At 52.8% G+C, this 15,197-nt stretch overlaps 1 protein-coding gene across 1 annotated transcript; it reads left to right on the top strand.

The window, feature by feature from the left end:
* The first annotated feature begins 7,630 nt into the window (after nt 1–7,630).
* Nucleotides 7,631–15,173, top strand: EMC3 (ER membrane protein complex subunit 3). The gene is made up of 8 exons (XM_082265078.1): nt 7,631–7,789; nt 9,020–9,077; nt 9,493–9,586; nt 9,669–9,773; nt 11,665–11,746; nt 12,426–12,505; nt 13,460–13,542; nt 14,811–15,173. Exons 1-8 carry the CDS (start codon nt 7,635–7,637, stop codon nt 14,937–14,939), a joined length of 786 nt encoding a protein of 261 aa, XP_082121204.1. The 5' UTR covers nt 7,631–7,634; the 3' UTR covers nt 14,940–15,173.
* The last annotated feature ends 24 nt before the right edge of the window (nt 15,174–15,197 follow it).

Here is a 15,197-nt window from a genome sequence, read left to right as displayed (position 1 = left end):
GCTTACTAGGCTACCGTCCTCTTTGGACATTCCTCCCTGAAGCCTATTATTCAACCCTAGTCTTGCCAAGCCTTGCTCATCACCCTTGATTCCCCACACCTGGTACTTCCCTATATAAGTCCAGCCCCTTGCACTCCAGCTTGCTGATTATTGAGCTCCTGAGCCTTGATCAAGCTTCTCCTCACCTGCTGCTCTTGCCTACTACCACAAATCCACTGCTGACCAGGAATTGACTACCGACTACTCTTCTGCTTTATCCCTACCTACTGAACTGCTACCTCTGTTGCCGATCCGGATTGTCTGACCACGCTTACTGCTGCCCGCCCCGACCTTTGGCTCGTCTGACTTCTCTCTGGTTATCCCTTGTCTGCTCCTCCACCTCCGGACCGAACCTGCACCCTGCCTGGCTGGGTGATCCTGGGGACCGCGACCTGGTGTTAGCTTGCAGCGCAGTCTATCCCCACCATCAGGGGCTCTAGTGAAAACCAACAAGCACTTAGTTTCCGCACCTCAGGTGAACCCGTGTCCTCATCCGAGTACTACCTGGTGTCCATCCGGTATCCAGAACTGCTACCACTGTAGCCAACCCGGATTGTCTGACCACACCTCTGCCAGACTTCCTGCACCTACTACCTGCCTGCGGTCCTTGCCACTAGGCTCCACTCCTACCCCCGGCCAGCAGTCCTCTAACTCAAGTGAGCCTGTAGGATTGTTACAAAATGGCTCTGAAGGCTCACTGCTTTGGGCAGTAGGTTGAGGAGGTCTATATAAGGTGACCCTAAGCAGATTTCTAGATATGTGCAGACCTACTCCTTTTTTTTTTTTTTTCAGATATGTGGCTGGGCTCCGAAGGCTCTCTGTTCCAAGGAGTAAGCTGAGGATATCTGCATATGGTGACCGGAAGTCGCTCTCTAGTTCTGGTCACCGCAACCCCTTTAAAGTTTTCAGAAATGGGTCTTGGCTGTGAAGACGCCTTACTCTGGGTAGTAAGCTGAGGAGGTTGACATATGGTGACCCTAAGCTGGTCTCTGGATCTGGTCACTGGTGCCCTCTACCATGTTTCAGAAACAGGACTTGGCGCTGAAGGCTCTCTGGTACGGGGAGTAAGCTGTGAGCAGTTGCAGTGTTTTGGCCTTCTGTAGAAAAACGGTCCCTTCGCTAGAAAGGTACTAGATCTGTCTATCTGTATATGCCTGATGTGGATCTGATTGGTATTACATTAATATTTCAGCCTTAGGAGCCATATTGTTAAAAAGCTGCTTCTTACATGGACCTGTATGGGCCCGGGGTACAGATGAGAAGAAAGGCAGTAGGTATTGGAATGGAAAGGAGAGGGAAGGTGGTGGGTCTGCTGGATGGAGATGAGGGGGAGGCATGGGTCCCTATGATAGAGATTAAAGGGAAAGGAGGTGGGCCCCAGGATAGAAATCAGAAATTGGTCCCATGGTGGAGATGAGAGGGAAGGTCATGGGCTTTTGGGATAGCGAATAAATAGATGGTGGCATGCTGCAGGCTAGGCATGAGAGAGAAGGTGGTCATACCTAGAGTGTGGATGAGAGGGAATACAGTGGGTCCCAGGATGATGAGAAAAAAAGTGGGCACTGGGATGGAGATGAGAGGGAAGGAGGTGGGCCCTGGGATGAAGATGAGAGGAAAGGAGGTGGGCCCTGGGCTGGAGATGAGAGGGAAGGAGGTGGGCCCTGGGCTGAGATGGGAGGGAAGGAGGTGGGCTCTGGGCTGGAGATGGGAGGGAAGGAGGTGGGCCCTGGGCTGGAGATGGGAGGAAAGGAGGTGAGCCCTGGGCTGGAGATGAGAGGAAAGGAGGTGGGCCCTGGGCTGGAGATGAGAGGGAAGGAGGTAGGCCCTGGGATGGAGATGGGAGGGAAGGCGGTGGGCCCTGGGCTGGAGATGAGCGGGAAGTAGGTGAGCCCTGGGCTGGAGATGAGAGAGAAGGAGGTGGGCCCAGGGATGGAGATAGGAGGGAAGGAGGTGGGCCCTGGGCTGGAGATGGGAGGGAAGGAGGTGGGCCCAGGGATGGAGATGAGAGGGAAGGAGGTGGGCCTTGAGATGAAGATGAGAGGAAGGGTTGGTGGATCCCAGGGGGACATAAGAGGAAAGGAGGTGGGCCCTGGGCTGGAGATGAGCGGGAAGGAGGTGAGCCCTGGGCTGGAGATGAGAAGGAAGGAGGTCGGCCCTGGGATGGAGATGGGAGGGAAGGAGGGGGGCCCTGGGCTGGAGATGGGAGAGAAGGAGGTGGGCCCTGGGCTGGAGATGGGAGGGAAGGAGGTGAGCCCAGGGCTGGAGATGAGAGGGAAGCAGGTGGGCCTGGGATGAGGATGAGAGAAAGGGTTGGTGGATCCCAGAGGGACATAAAAGGAAAGGAGGTGGGCCCTGGGCTGGGGATGAGAGGGAAGGAGGTGAGCCCTGGGCTGGAGATGAGAGGGAAGGAGGTGAGCCCTGGAATGGAGATGGGAGGGAAGGAGGCAGGCCCTGGGATGGAGATGAGAGGGAAGGAGGCAGGCCCTGGGATGGAGATGGGAGAGAAGGAGGTGGCCCTGGGCTGGAGATGGGAGGGAAGGAGGTGGGCCCTGGGCTGGAGATGAGAGGGAAGAAGGTGGGCCCTGGGCTGGAGATGAGAGGGAAGGAGGTGGGCCCAGGGATGGAGATGGGAGGGAAGGAGGTAAGCCCTGGGATGGAGATGGGAGGGAAGGAGGTGAGCCCTGGGCTGGAGATGGGAGGGAAGGAGGTGGGCCCTGGGCTGGAGATGAGAGTGAAGGAGGTGGGCCCTGGGCTGGAGATGAGAGGGAATGAGGTGGGCCCTGGGATGAAGATGAGAGAAAGGGTTGGTGGATCCCAGAGGGACATAAGAGGAAAGGAGGTGGGCCCTGGGCTGGAGATGAGAGGAAAGGAGTTGGGTCCAAGGAGGAGATAATAGGCTGGGACCAAGCTGGAGATGAGATGAGATGAGATGAGAGGGGAGCAGGCAGGTGGTGGGCCGCAGACTGGAGATAACGGAGGGTAATTGGTAGATAAATAAATAGTGTAAAGTTGGTCCCATGGTGGAGATGAGAGGGAAGGAGGTAGGCGCTGGGAAGGAGGTGGGCGCTGGGATGGAGTCAAGAGGGAAGGAAGTGGGCCCTGAGATAAGAATGAGAGGGAAGGAGGTGGGCCCTGGGCTGGAGATGAGAGGGAAGGATGTGGGCCCAGGGATGGAGATGGGAGGGAAGGAGGTGGGCCCAGGGATGGAGATGGGAGGGAAGGAGGTGGGCCCAGGGATGGAGATGGGAGGGAAGGAGGTGGGCCCTGGGATGGAGATGGGAGGGAAGGAGGTGGGCCCTGGGCTGGAGATGAGAGGGAAGGAGGTGGGCCCTGGGATGGAGATGAGAGGGAAGGATGTGGGCCCAGGGATGGAGATGGGAGGGAAGGAGGTGGGCCCAGGGATGGAGATGGGAGGGAAGGAGGTGGGCCCAGGGATGGAGATGGGAGGGAAGGAGGTGGGCCCTGGGATGGAGATGGGAGGGAAGGAGGTGGGCCCTGGGCTGGAGATGAGAGGGAAGGAGGTGGGCCCTGGGATGGAGAAGGGAGGGAAGGAGGTGAGCCCTGAGTTGGAGATAAGAGGGAAGGAGATGGGCCCTAGAATAAAAATGAGAGAAAGGATTGATGGATCCCAGGGGGACATAAGAGGAAAGGAGGTGGGCCCTGGGCTGGAGATGAGAGGGAAGGAGTTGGATCAAAGGAGGAGATAATAGGCTGGGCCCAAGCTGGAGATGAGATGAGAGGGGAGCAGGCAGGTGGTGGGCCGCAGACTGGAGATAACGGAGGGTAATTGGTAGATAAATAGTGTAAAGTTGGTCCCACGGTGGAGATGAGAGCGAAGAAGGTGGGCGCTGGGATGGAGACAAGAGGGAAGGACGTGGGCCCTGGGATAAGAATGAGAGGGAAGGAGGTGGGCCCTGGAATGGAGATGAGAAGGAAGAAGGGGGGCCCCGAGTTGGAGATGAGAGGGAAGGAGAAAGGGGTGGGCCCTGGGCTGGAGATAAGAGGGAAGGAGTTGGGTCCTGAGCTGTATATGAGAGGGAAGGAGTTGGGTCCTGAGCTGTATATGAGAGGGAAGGAGGTGGGTCCTGGGCTGGAAATAATAGGGACGGAGGTGGGCTGCAGATGAAAGGGAATGTGGTGTATCCCAGGAGGAGATGAGAGGGAAGGAGGTGGGCCCTGGGCTAGAGATGGGAGGGAAGGAGTTGGGTCCAAGGAGGAGATAAGAGGCTGGGCCCAAGCTGGAGATGAGAGTGGAGGCAGTGGGCCCCCAGGGTATAGATGAAAGGTATTGGTGGGCCCCTGAGGGGAGGTGGTTTGCTTCATAGAAGACATTAGAGGGAAGGTTTACATCCCTGGGCTAGAGATAGGCTAGGTGGTGGGCGCCTTGGGGTAGACATGAAAAGGGAAGTGGGGGGCCCCTGAGGAGCAGGCAGGTGGTGGGCCTCAGCCTGGAGATCAGGGAGGCTAATTGGTAGATAAGAAAATAGTGTAAAGGATAATGGGCTATAGTATCAAGGTAAAAGGCTGATAACTTCCTGTTCAGAGAAAGTTGTTGGGTGTGATGGGTGGACAGGATGGAGTAGAGTAGTGAAGGGAGCCTGCCCATCCCCCCCACACAGGCCCTTTAAAAAATTCTGACCCCTTTTGCCTTGGGGGGGGGGGTGAATGTCCAGGCCGAGAGAGGGAGACAGAACTTCAGAACTTACAGGGGTGGATGAGGCACAATAGGAGCCCCAACCAATGTATGTGGGGGAAATTAAAATAATAGCAAAGTAAATTAGAAATTAAAATAATAGCAAAAAATATAATGAGGAGGGGCGGGGAGTGAGACTGGACCACCCCCAGCACAGAAGAAATGTGCAGCTGGGGAGGAAAAAAATAATATGCAGAGAAGATGAACTGGGGGGCATGGAGGGGGGGGGGGGGGTACATGAGGGGGCGGGGCTAGACTCTATGGGGCAGAACCTAGGTATGAGGCATTACCATCCTATTGGCTGACAAGGGAGGGGATAGACTCCATCAGGGCATTGTATGGCTGACAAGCAGACACACCCTCATAATAAACTGCAGATGATAGAATCCGCTGTGATAGCAGAACACTGATCTGTCCTCAGCAAGGAGGAGGGAGGAGCACAGGACACACCTCCTACAATGCCCCCAAGGAGGATTTATGCATAGCTGGCACCTCCCCTCAGCAGTGACAGGCTCCGCCTCCAGCACAAGGTCTGACCACACCCCTTACCATCTCTTTCTGTGGGTACTTAGCCCCGCCTATATGTAACTCCCATGGTCCTGCCCCGCCAGGTGTTCTATCAGACACTGGCCCTGGGAGCTATACTCTTATTGAATGCTCTTCCCAAATCAAACATGGCGGCCCTTACTGCTGTCACTATGGAGACTTACGAGTACCAAGGGTGATACCCCGCCTCTTCCTGCGAGTCTGCGCTGTGATTGGTCGGGTTTTCTAGTATTGTTGAAGAGCGGAAGAGTGACAGCTGAAGATACCAATCAGCGTGAGGAGCTCCGGCCAATTAGAGTGTCTGCTGCGAGTCCAACAAGGGGCCCGGCAGGAGGAGGCTGAGAGGGGAATCCGGTGAGTGGTAATGGCTTCATCTGTATCCTGTCATCCCCATCCCCCGGTGTCCGTCCCCTGTGTGTGCCGAGACACCCCCATCTTCATCCTCATCTCCTCCATCCCCATCATCACCTCTATCCCCATCATCTTCATCCTCCTCTCCTCCATCCCCATCATCATCCTCTATCCCCATCATCTTCATCCTCCTCCTCTCCTCTATCCCCATCATCCTCCTCCTCTATCCCCATCATCATCCTCCTCCTCCTCTCCTCTATCCCCATCATCATCCTCCTCCTCCTCTCCTCTATCCCCATCATCCTCCTCTCCTCTATCCCCATCCTCCTCCTCTCCTCTATCCCCATCCTCCTCCTCTCCTCTATCCCCATCCTCCTCCTCTCCTCTATCCCCATCCTCCTCCTCTCCTCTATCCCCATCATCCTCCTCTCCTCTATCCCCATCATCCTCCTCTCCTCTATCCCCATCATCCTCCTCTCCTCTATCCCCATCATCCTCCTCTCCTCTATCCCCATCATCTTCCTCTCCTCTATCCCAATCATCATCATCCTCCTCGTCTCCTCTATCCCAATCATCATCATCCTCCTCGTCTCCTCTGTCCCCATCATCATCCTCCTCGTCTCCTCTGTCCCCATCCCCCTATCATCATCATTATCCCCATCACCTGATCATCCTCCCCCTATCATCATCATCATTCCCCTATTATCATCATCATCATCATCCCCATCATCATCCATCATCATTCCCCTATTATCATCATCATCCCCATCATCATCCCCATCATCATCCCCATCATCATCCATCATCATCATCATCCCCATCCCCTGGTGTCCATGTACGTCCGCTGTGTGTGTGCTGAGAGACCCACATCATTGTCCTCATCCTCTCCTCTATCCTCATCCTCTCCTCTACCCCCATCATCCTCATCCTCCCATACCTATGTGTGCAGAGCCAGACACAGGAAACCTCAATCATCACCTCCTCCTCCTCCATCATTATCATAATCCTCCTCCTCCATCATTACCCTCTCCTCAATCTTCATTCCCTTCCCATCATCACTGTCCTCCTCGTATCATCATCATCATCATCCTCCTATCTTCCTCCTATCCTCCTTATCATCGCTATCCTCCTCCTCCTATCATCATCGTCATCCTCCTCCTATCATCATCATCATCAACCTCCTCCTATCATCATTGTCATTCTCCTCCCCCCTCCTCCTATCCTCATCATCATTGTCATCCTCCCCATCATCATTATCCTTCTCCCTCTCCATATCATCCTCTGCCTATCATCATCCTCCTGCTCCTCCTCCTCCCCCTTTAATCACCATGATCCTCCTCCTATCATCCTCCTCCCCCTATCATCCTTCTCCTCCTCCTCCTCCTCCTCCTCCTCCTCCATCCATCACTATGTGTGCAGAGACAGACATAGGAGACCTCAGTGATCACCTCATCCTCTTCCTTCATCTTCGTTCCCCTGTTTGTCTATATCCCCTGTATGTCATGGCAGTGTGTGTAGAGACCCCAGTCATCATCATCCCCCCCCCTTCCCTGACTCTTTGTCTGTCCTTATCCCTGGTAGTTGGCTGCACTGATGTTTATACATCGGGATCTCGGTTGTTCTGTGGAGGAGGAGATTTGCTCCTCGGGGGTGGGGCATTGGGGGGCAAAGCCACAGAGATCTGGCAGATATGGCCCCAGCCATCATCCTCGGAGTGAAATCTTTCCAGCTATGGTTACAATACTTTGTATATTAATATGTAATGTCAGGTCCGAAAAATAGAAATCCCTCAGCACATGGGCCCCCTTCACACATTGTGGCCCCTGGAGTGTCTGGCTGCTATGGCTGACCTCACAGATTTCAGTGGTTTATGATAACTCCATCACTCCGCACCCTGAGCCTGTCCTAGTAGCAGAGAGCCCCCTTATTCCACAAGGTTTCTGTTTTTCTGACCTCCTATGTATTTGTGACATTTCTTGTGTTTTTATTGTCCCAGCTTATCACCATGACCGAGCCGGAGCTCCTCCTGGATTCCAACATCCGATTATGGGTGGTGCTGCCCATCGTCTTCATCACCTTCTTTGTGGGGATGATCCGCCATTACGTCTCCATCCTTCTCCAGAGTGACAAGAAACTAACGCAGGAGCAAGTGTCTGACAGGTGGGGGCGCCATGGAGGCTGGACTACCCCATAAGATTGGGCCTTACTGCTCCCTGGAATTCCTCCATCATACTGCTCGCCGTATCTTCCCAAATTTCCCTTCCCTGTTATATGGCTCCCCAGAGTTCCCCCATCATACTGCTCTCCATATCGCCTGGACACTGTGCTCCGTATCTTCCTAGAGTTCCTAGAATCTTGCCGGAGTTCCCTTTCCCATCATACTCCACCCAATATCTTCCTGGAGTTCCCCCATCACGCCGCTCCCAATGTCTCCCGCAGGATTTCCCCATCACGCCGCCCCCAATGTCTCCTGCAGGGTTCCCCCATCATACCGCTCCCAGTGTCTTCCCCAGAGTTCCTCCATCATACCACTCCCAGTGTCTTCCCCAGAGTTCCGCCATCATACCGCTCCCAGTGTCTTCCCCAGAGTTCCGCCATCATACCGCTCCCAGTGTCTTCCCCAGAGTTCCGCCATCATACCGCTCCCAGTATCTTCCCCAGAGTTCCTCCATCATACCGCTCCCAATGTCTTCCCCAGAGTTCCTCCATCATACCGCTCCCAGTGTCTTCCCCAGAGTTCCTCCATCATACCGCTCCCAATGTCTTCCCCAGAGTTCCTCCATCATACCGCTCCCAGTGTCTTCCCCAGAGTTCCGTCATCATACCGCTCCCAGTGTCTTCCCCAGAGTTCCTCCATCATACGGCTCCCAGTGTCTTCCCCAGAGTTCCTCCATTATACTGCTCCCCGTAGCTCCTCACAGATCCGCCATCATACCGCTCCCAGTGTCTTCCCCAGAGTTCCTCCATCATACGGCTCCCAGTGTCTTCCCCAGAGTTCCTCCATCATACGGCTCCCAGTGTATTCCCCAGAGTTCCTCCATCATACTGCTCCCCGTAGCTCCTCACAGATCCGCCATCATACCATTCTTTGTATCTTCGCAGAGTTCCCTCCTACTACTCCACAGAGTTCTTCTCCTCCCCATCATACTGCTTCCCGTATTCTGCTATAGTTCCACCATCATACTGCTTACCCCTTACTTTATCTTCTTGGAGTTCCCTATTATACTGCTTCCTGTACTTCCCCATCATACTGCTCCTTGTATCTGCTTGGAGTTCCCTTCCCCATCATACTGGGTCCTGTATCTCTCTGAAGTTCCCTTCCCTGCCATACTTCTGCCTGAATTCCCTGCTCTACCCTCTCATGGTTGTCCCCTCTCTCTTCTCTTCCAGTCAGGTTCTGATCCGCAGCAGAGTCCTCAGAGAAAATGGAAAATACATTCCAAAGCAGGTAAGGGCCAATGATCATTCAGTGTACTGTCCAATGTGAGCTTAGGATTTTGGAGCTTAAAGCCTCGTACACACGCGTCGAAAATCGGCAGGGAATTTTCGTCCGACGACCGATCTGCCGATTTTCGGCTTGTTAGTATGAATTTTCGGCCGAAAAAAATCTGGTCAGTACAGATTTCGACAGGGAAAAATCAAGTCTGGGCATGCTCAGAGAAGAAAGAACACAAAGAAAGCAAACCAACACATGACATCACTTCTGAAGTAGAATTTTGTCTGGCGAGAAAATTCGTGTGCAGTCTAGGCACATTCCAACCAACAAAAGACGGACGACCGGTCGGCAGATAATCGTTGCGTGTGTACTAGGCTTTAGACTTTCTCCTCCACCCAGACATAATCATCCTCTTCTATATTTCCAGTCCTTTCTCATGAGGAAATTCTTCTTCAACAATGCAGAGGATGGTTTCTTCAAGAAGACCAAGAGGAAGGTGGTGCCACCCTCTCCCATGACGGGTATGGATTGTGATGAAACAATATATTTGTGCCCTCCTCTGATCCTCTATAACCAGTAATAATCATGTGACTTTTCTTCCAGATCCCACCATGCTGACAGACATGATGAAGGGGAACGTCACCAATGTGCTGCCCATGATCCTCATCGGTGGATGGATCAACATGACCTTCTCTGGGTTTGTGACAAGTAAGAGGTGGGATTGGAGGGTGATGATGGGGGGGTATACAGAGATTTGTGCGAAGTGTGGAAGGGGGTTATACACAGATTGAGGGGTAATGATGGTGGTCGGAGATATGGGGTGGACGATAGCGGTTGTACAATGACGGTTGGGGATATGTGGTGGAAGATGGCGGTTGTACAATGCCGGTCGGGGATATGGGGAGGACGATGGTGGTTGTATAATGATTGTCAGGGATAAGTGGTGGACGATGGCGGTTGTACAATTGCGGTCGGGGATATGGGGTGGATGATGGCGGTTGTATAATGCTGGTCGGGGATATGGAGTGGACGATGGTTGTTGTACAATGCCAGTCAGGGATATGGGGTGGATGATGGCGGTTGTACAATGCCAGTCGGGGATATTGGGTGGACGATGGCGGTTGTACAATGCTGGTCGGGGATATGTGGTGGAAGATGATGGTTGTACAATGACGCTCGGGATGGACAATAGCGGTCGGGTATATGGGGTGGACGATAGCGGGTGTAAAATTACGGTTTGGGATATGGGGTGGACGATGGCGGTTGTACAATTATGGCAATACGGTGTGAATGATGGCAGTTGTATGTTAACGGTTGGGGACCTGGGGGGGGGGGGGGATGATGGCTATGCAATGAGTGTTGGTGATATGAGGGGATGATGGTGGTTGTGCAGTGACGGTTGGAGATATGGGGTGGACGGTGGTGGTTGTACAATGACTGTCGGGGATTAGAGGTGGACAATGGCAGTTGTACAATTATGGCAATATGGTGTGAATGATGGCGGTTGTACAATGATGGTCAGGGATATGGGGTGGACGAAGGCGGTTGTACAGTGACGGTCAGGATGGACAATGGCAGTTGTAGAATGACAGCCGGGGATGTGGGGTGGACGAAGGCGGTTGTACAATGACGGTCAGGATGGACAATGGCAGTTGTACAATGACGGTCGGGGATATGGGATGGACGATGGCGGTTGCACAATTATCGCAATATGGTGTGGATGATGGAGGTTGCATGTTAACGGTTGGGGACCTGGGGGGTGGGGATCATGGTGGTTATGCAATGGGGGTTGGTGATATGAGGGGATGATGGTCGTTGTGCAATGACAGTCGGGGATATGGGGTGGACGGTGGTGATTGTACAATGACGGTCAGATATATGGGGTGGACCATGGCGGTTGTACAATGACAGTCGGGGATATGGGGTGGACATGGGTGATTGTACAATGACGGTCAGGGATATGGAGTGGACCGTGGCGGTTGTACAATGACAGTCGGAGATATGGGGTGGACGGTGGTGATTGTACAGTGAGGGTCAGTAATATGGGGTGGACCATGGCGGTTGTACAATGACAGTTGGGGATATGGGGTGGACGTTGGTGATTGTACAATGACAGTCAGGGATATGGAGTGGACTGTGGCGGTTGTACAATGACAGTCGGGGATATGGAGTGGACCATGGCGGTTGTACAATGACAGTCGGGGATATGGGGTGGACATTGGTGATTGTACAATGACGGTTAGGTATATGGAGTGGACCATGGCGGTTGTACAATGACAGTCGGGGATATGGGGTGGACATGGGTGATTGTACAATGACGGTCAGGGATATGGAGTGGACAGTCGGGGATATGGAGTGGACGGTGGTGATTGTACAGCGACGGTCAGGGATATGGGGTGGACCATGGTGGTTGTACAATGACAGTTGGGGATATGAGGTGGGCGATGGTGTTTGTATTTACGACGGATGGGGACCTGGGGTGGGGGGGGGGGTGATGATGGTGGCTGTGCAATGATGGTTGTTGATATGAGGGGATGATGGTGGTTGTATGAGGGGATGATGGTGGTTGTATGATGGGTTTCCTTGACTTGTGTTTCAGCGAAGGTCCCGTTTCCACTGACGCTGCGCTTCAAACCGATGCTGCAACAGGGAATCGAACTGCTTTCTCTGGACGCTTCATGGTAAGAAGAAAGAATTGTGGGAACTTCAGATAGACAGCTGGTGTGCAGGGGGTGGGGGGGTGGATTACTATTTACAGACATTAGGAAACGTCTACAGTCACTGGAAGTGGTTAAAAAAAAAAAAAAAAACACCAAATATAAAATTGATCTCTGGCCATTATATGCTCTGCAGGGGCCAGTGTGGTCAGACTTCGGCCGGTATTGATGGCCTAGTTAGAGAAATCGGAGATTGTTTACAACTCATTGACAGGTGCATGTGACCTGCAGTTGACCTCTCTCTGACCTGCAGTTGACCTCTCTCTCTGACCTGCAGTTGATCTCTCTCTCTGACCTGCAGTTGATCTGCTTATTGCTGGTTGCATATTTCCATTGACTTGTATGAAAATAAATGCAGACTTGAATAAGAATCCAAAAACCGCTTGAAGTGAACAGCCTGTTGACACAGACCCTTACTCGCCGCTGATAAACATTTCAGTGATTGTGTACAGTGGAAACCATTCTAACCAACTCCAGAGCTGTACAGCGTCAGTAGCAGCCAATTTCAGTTGTCATGGGCATAGAGTTCTGAGAGAACTAGAAGATGATTTCTGATCATTTCTCATCTCTGATATCTGACAGTAATCAATGCAAGGTGTAGGGATGGCAGATGCCGTGTGACTCCTCCTCTCTGTTTTTACAGGGTGAGCTCCGCCTCCTGGTACTTCCTCAATGTCTTTGGCCTAAGAAGCATCTACTCACTGATCCTTGGGCAGGATAACGGTAAGAAAGGCTTGTGTGGACTAGTCACCCCAAATTTTACTTCTGCCACTGGTCACTTGACTGTCCCTTTCCCCTCTGCCGCTGACCCGACTGTCCCTTTCCCCTCTGCCGCTGACCCGACTGTCCCTTTCCCCTCTGCCGCTGACCCGACTGTCCCTTTCCCCTCTGCCGCTGACCCGACTGTCCCTTTCCCCTCTGCCGCTCACCCGACTGTCCCCTTCCCCTCTGCCGCTCACCCGACTGTCCCTTTCCCCTCTGCCGCTCACCCGACTGTCCCTTTCCCCTCTGCCGCTCACCCGACTGTCCCTTTCCCCTCTGCCGCTCACCCGACTGTCCCTTTCCCCTCTGCCGCTCACCCGACTGTCCCTTTCCCCTCTGCCGCTCACCCGACTGTCCCTTTCCCCTCTGCCGCTGACCCGACTGTCCCCTTCCCCTCTGCCGCTGACCCGACTGTCCCCTTCCCCTCTGCCGCTCACCCGACTGTCCCCTTCCCCTCTGCCGCTCACCCGACTGTCCCCTTCCCCTCTGCCGCTCACCCGACTGTCCCTTTGTCTCTGCCGTTAAAAAGGACTTCCCATGTCCCTCAGTGGACTCTGAGATAAAGATTTTATGGCAGTTACAACAAAAAAAATTATGCAGGTGGAATATTGGCTCTCGGCTACACAGATTTCCTGAGTACAGTCTTCTATCTGGTTGTGAATTGTCCCCAGCAGGGGGTGCTGTAACATTCAATCAGGCTCTTTGCTCAGCAGGGGGCGCTGCCATCATTTAGTTGGGCTCCTCCGTCTTCTCTTCCCCTCCTGCAGCTTTCCTGCCCTGTTTGTATTTTTGACAGCAAGTCATTGAATCCAGAGGCAGCCAGGCACAGAGAAGTTTCAGGAAGTCTACAATGGCAGCTTGTATATATCTCTCAGCACTGGGTTCCTTTAATGATTTGTGTATCTGATGTTCCAGCCGCTGACCAATCCCGCGTCATGCAGGAACAGATGACCGGAGCTGCCATGGCAATGCCGGCTGACACCAACAAAGCTTTCAAGGTAAAATCACAATTGAGGTGACGTTTGTCATCGCTCTCCTTGTGTTGTCACTATTCTTACTGAGCTGCCCTATATACTACCTACTGCACCACCCTTCATCCACCACACCCTATATACTACCCACTGCACCACCCTTTATCCACCACACCCTATATACTACCTACTGCACCACCCTTCATCCACCACACCCTATAAACTACCCACTGCACTACCCTTCATCCACCACACCCTATATACTGCCTACTGCACCATCCTTCATCCACCACACCCTATATACTACCTACTGCAACACCCCTCATCCACCACACCCTATATACTACCTACTGCAACACCCCTCATCCACCACACCCTATATACTACCTGCTGCACCACCCCTCACCCACAAAACCCTATATACTGCCTACTGCACCGCCCTTCACCCACCACACCCTATATACTACCTGCTGCACCACCCCTCACCCACAAAACCCTATATACTGCCTACTGCACCGCCCTTCACCCACCACACCCTATATACTACCTACTGCACCACCCCTCATCCACCAAACCCTGTATACTATCTACTGCACCACCCTTCACACACCACACCCTATATACTATCTACTACACTACCCAACATCCACCACACCCTATATACTACCTACTGCACCACCCATCATCCACCAAACCCTATATACTACACTATGCACTACCCATTACTCACTACTACACACTGCTCTACCCCACACCCTATGCACCACACCCCATATACTACACAATTCAGTGCCTATTACTCACTACCACACACTGCTCTACCCCACACCCTATGCACCATACCCCATATACCACACAATTCACTACCTTTTACACACTGCTCTACCCTACACTCCGTATGCTATACACCACATCCTGTATACTACACACTACACCCTGTACCAGCCACCATCCACCACTTACTTATACTCTGCACTGCTCTACCCTACATTTTATACACTACACCTAGTTTACTACACACTGCGCAACCCAACATCCACTGCACACTTCTCCACCCCATACCATATATACGCCATACCCCGTACACTATATACTGCACTACACATCATATACTGCACACTGCTCTGCACCACACCTTATATACTGTACATCACACCCTGTATACTACACACTGCACTATTTTACATCCAGCACATGCCTGTACTACATATTACACTCTGCTTTAATCCCTACACACCACTCTGTGTATTGTTCCCCTCTGGTGACACATGTTCTCTGGTCACCTTTCTGCCCAGACGGAGTGGGAAGCTCTGGAACTGACGGATCATCAGTGGGCGTTGGACGACCTGGAAGAAGAACTGATGGGGGCCGACCTCAACTTCGAGGGGATGTTCAAGCGAGAGCTGCCGGTGGCCATGTTCTAAGACTTTATGCACTCCTGGAGTTCACATCCCTCCGCTCTTTTCTCCTCCCCCGCACTCAAATCATGTATTCAGTAGCTGATTGCAGTGACTTTAAAGTAGAACTCCAGCCATAGAGCGAGGGAGTGTTAGAACCTCTTCCGGTGATCCATTTGGAAAGGATTTCCTCCCACTTTTTGTTCTGTCACAATGACCAGAAATCCAGCAGGGACACTTACAGTAATAAACAAACAATGAGGGGAAAGAAGCTTCGCCAGCTTT

The sequence above is a fragment of the Pelophylax lessonae genome (genome assembly GCF_965119305.1).
Source record: "Pelophylax lessonae genome assembly, chromosome: 8".
Classification (NCBI taxonomy): Eukaryota; Metazoa; Chordata; class Amphibia; order Anura; family Ranidae; genus Pelophylax; species Pelophylax lessonae.
Note: the sequence above shows the minus strand (reverse complement) of the source record. Positions and strands in the feature narration are given on the sequence as shown.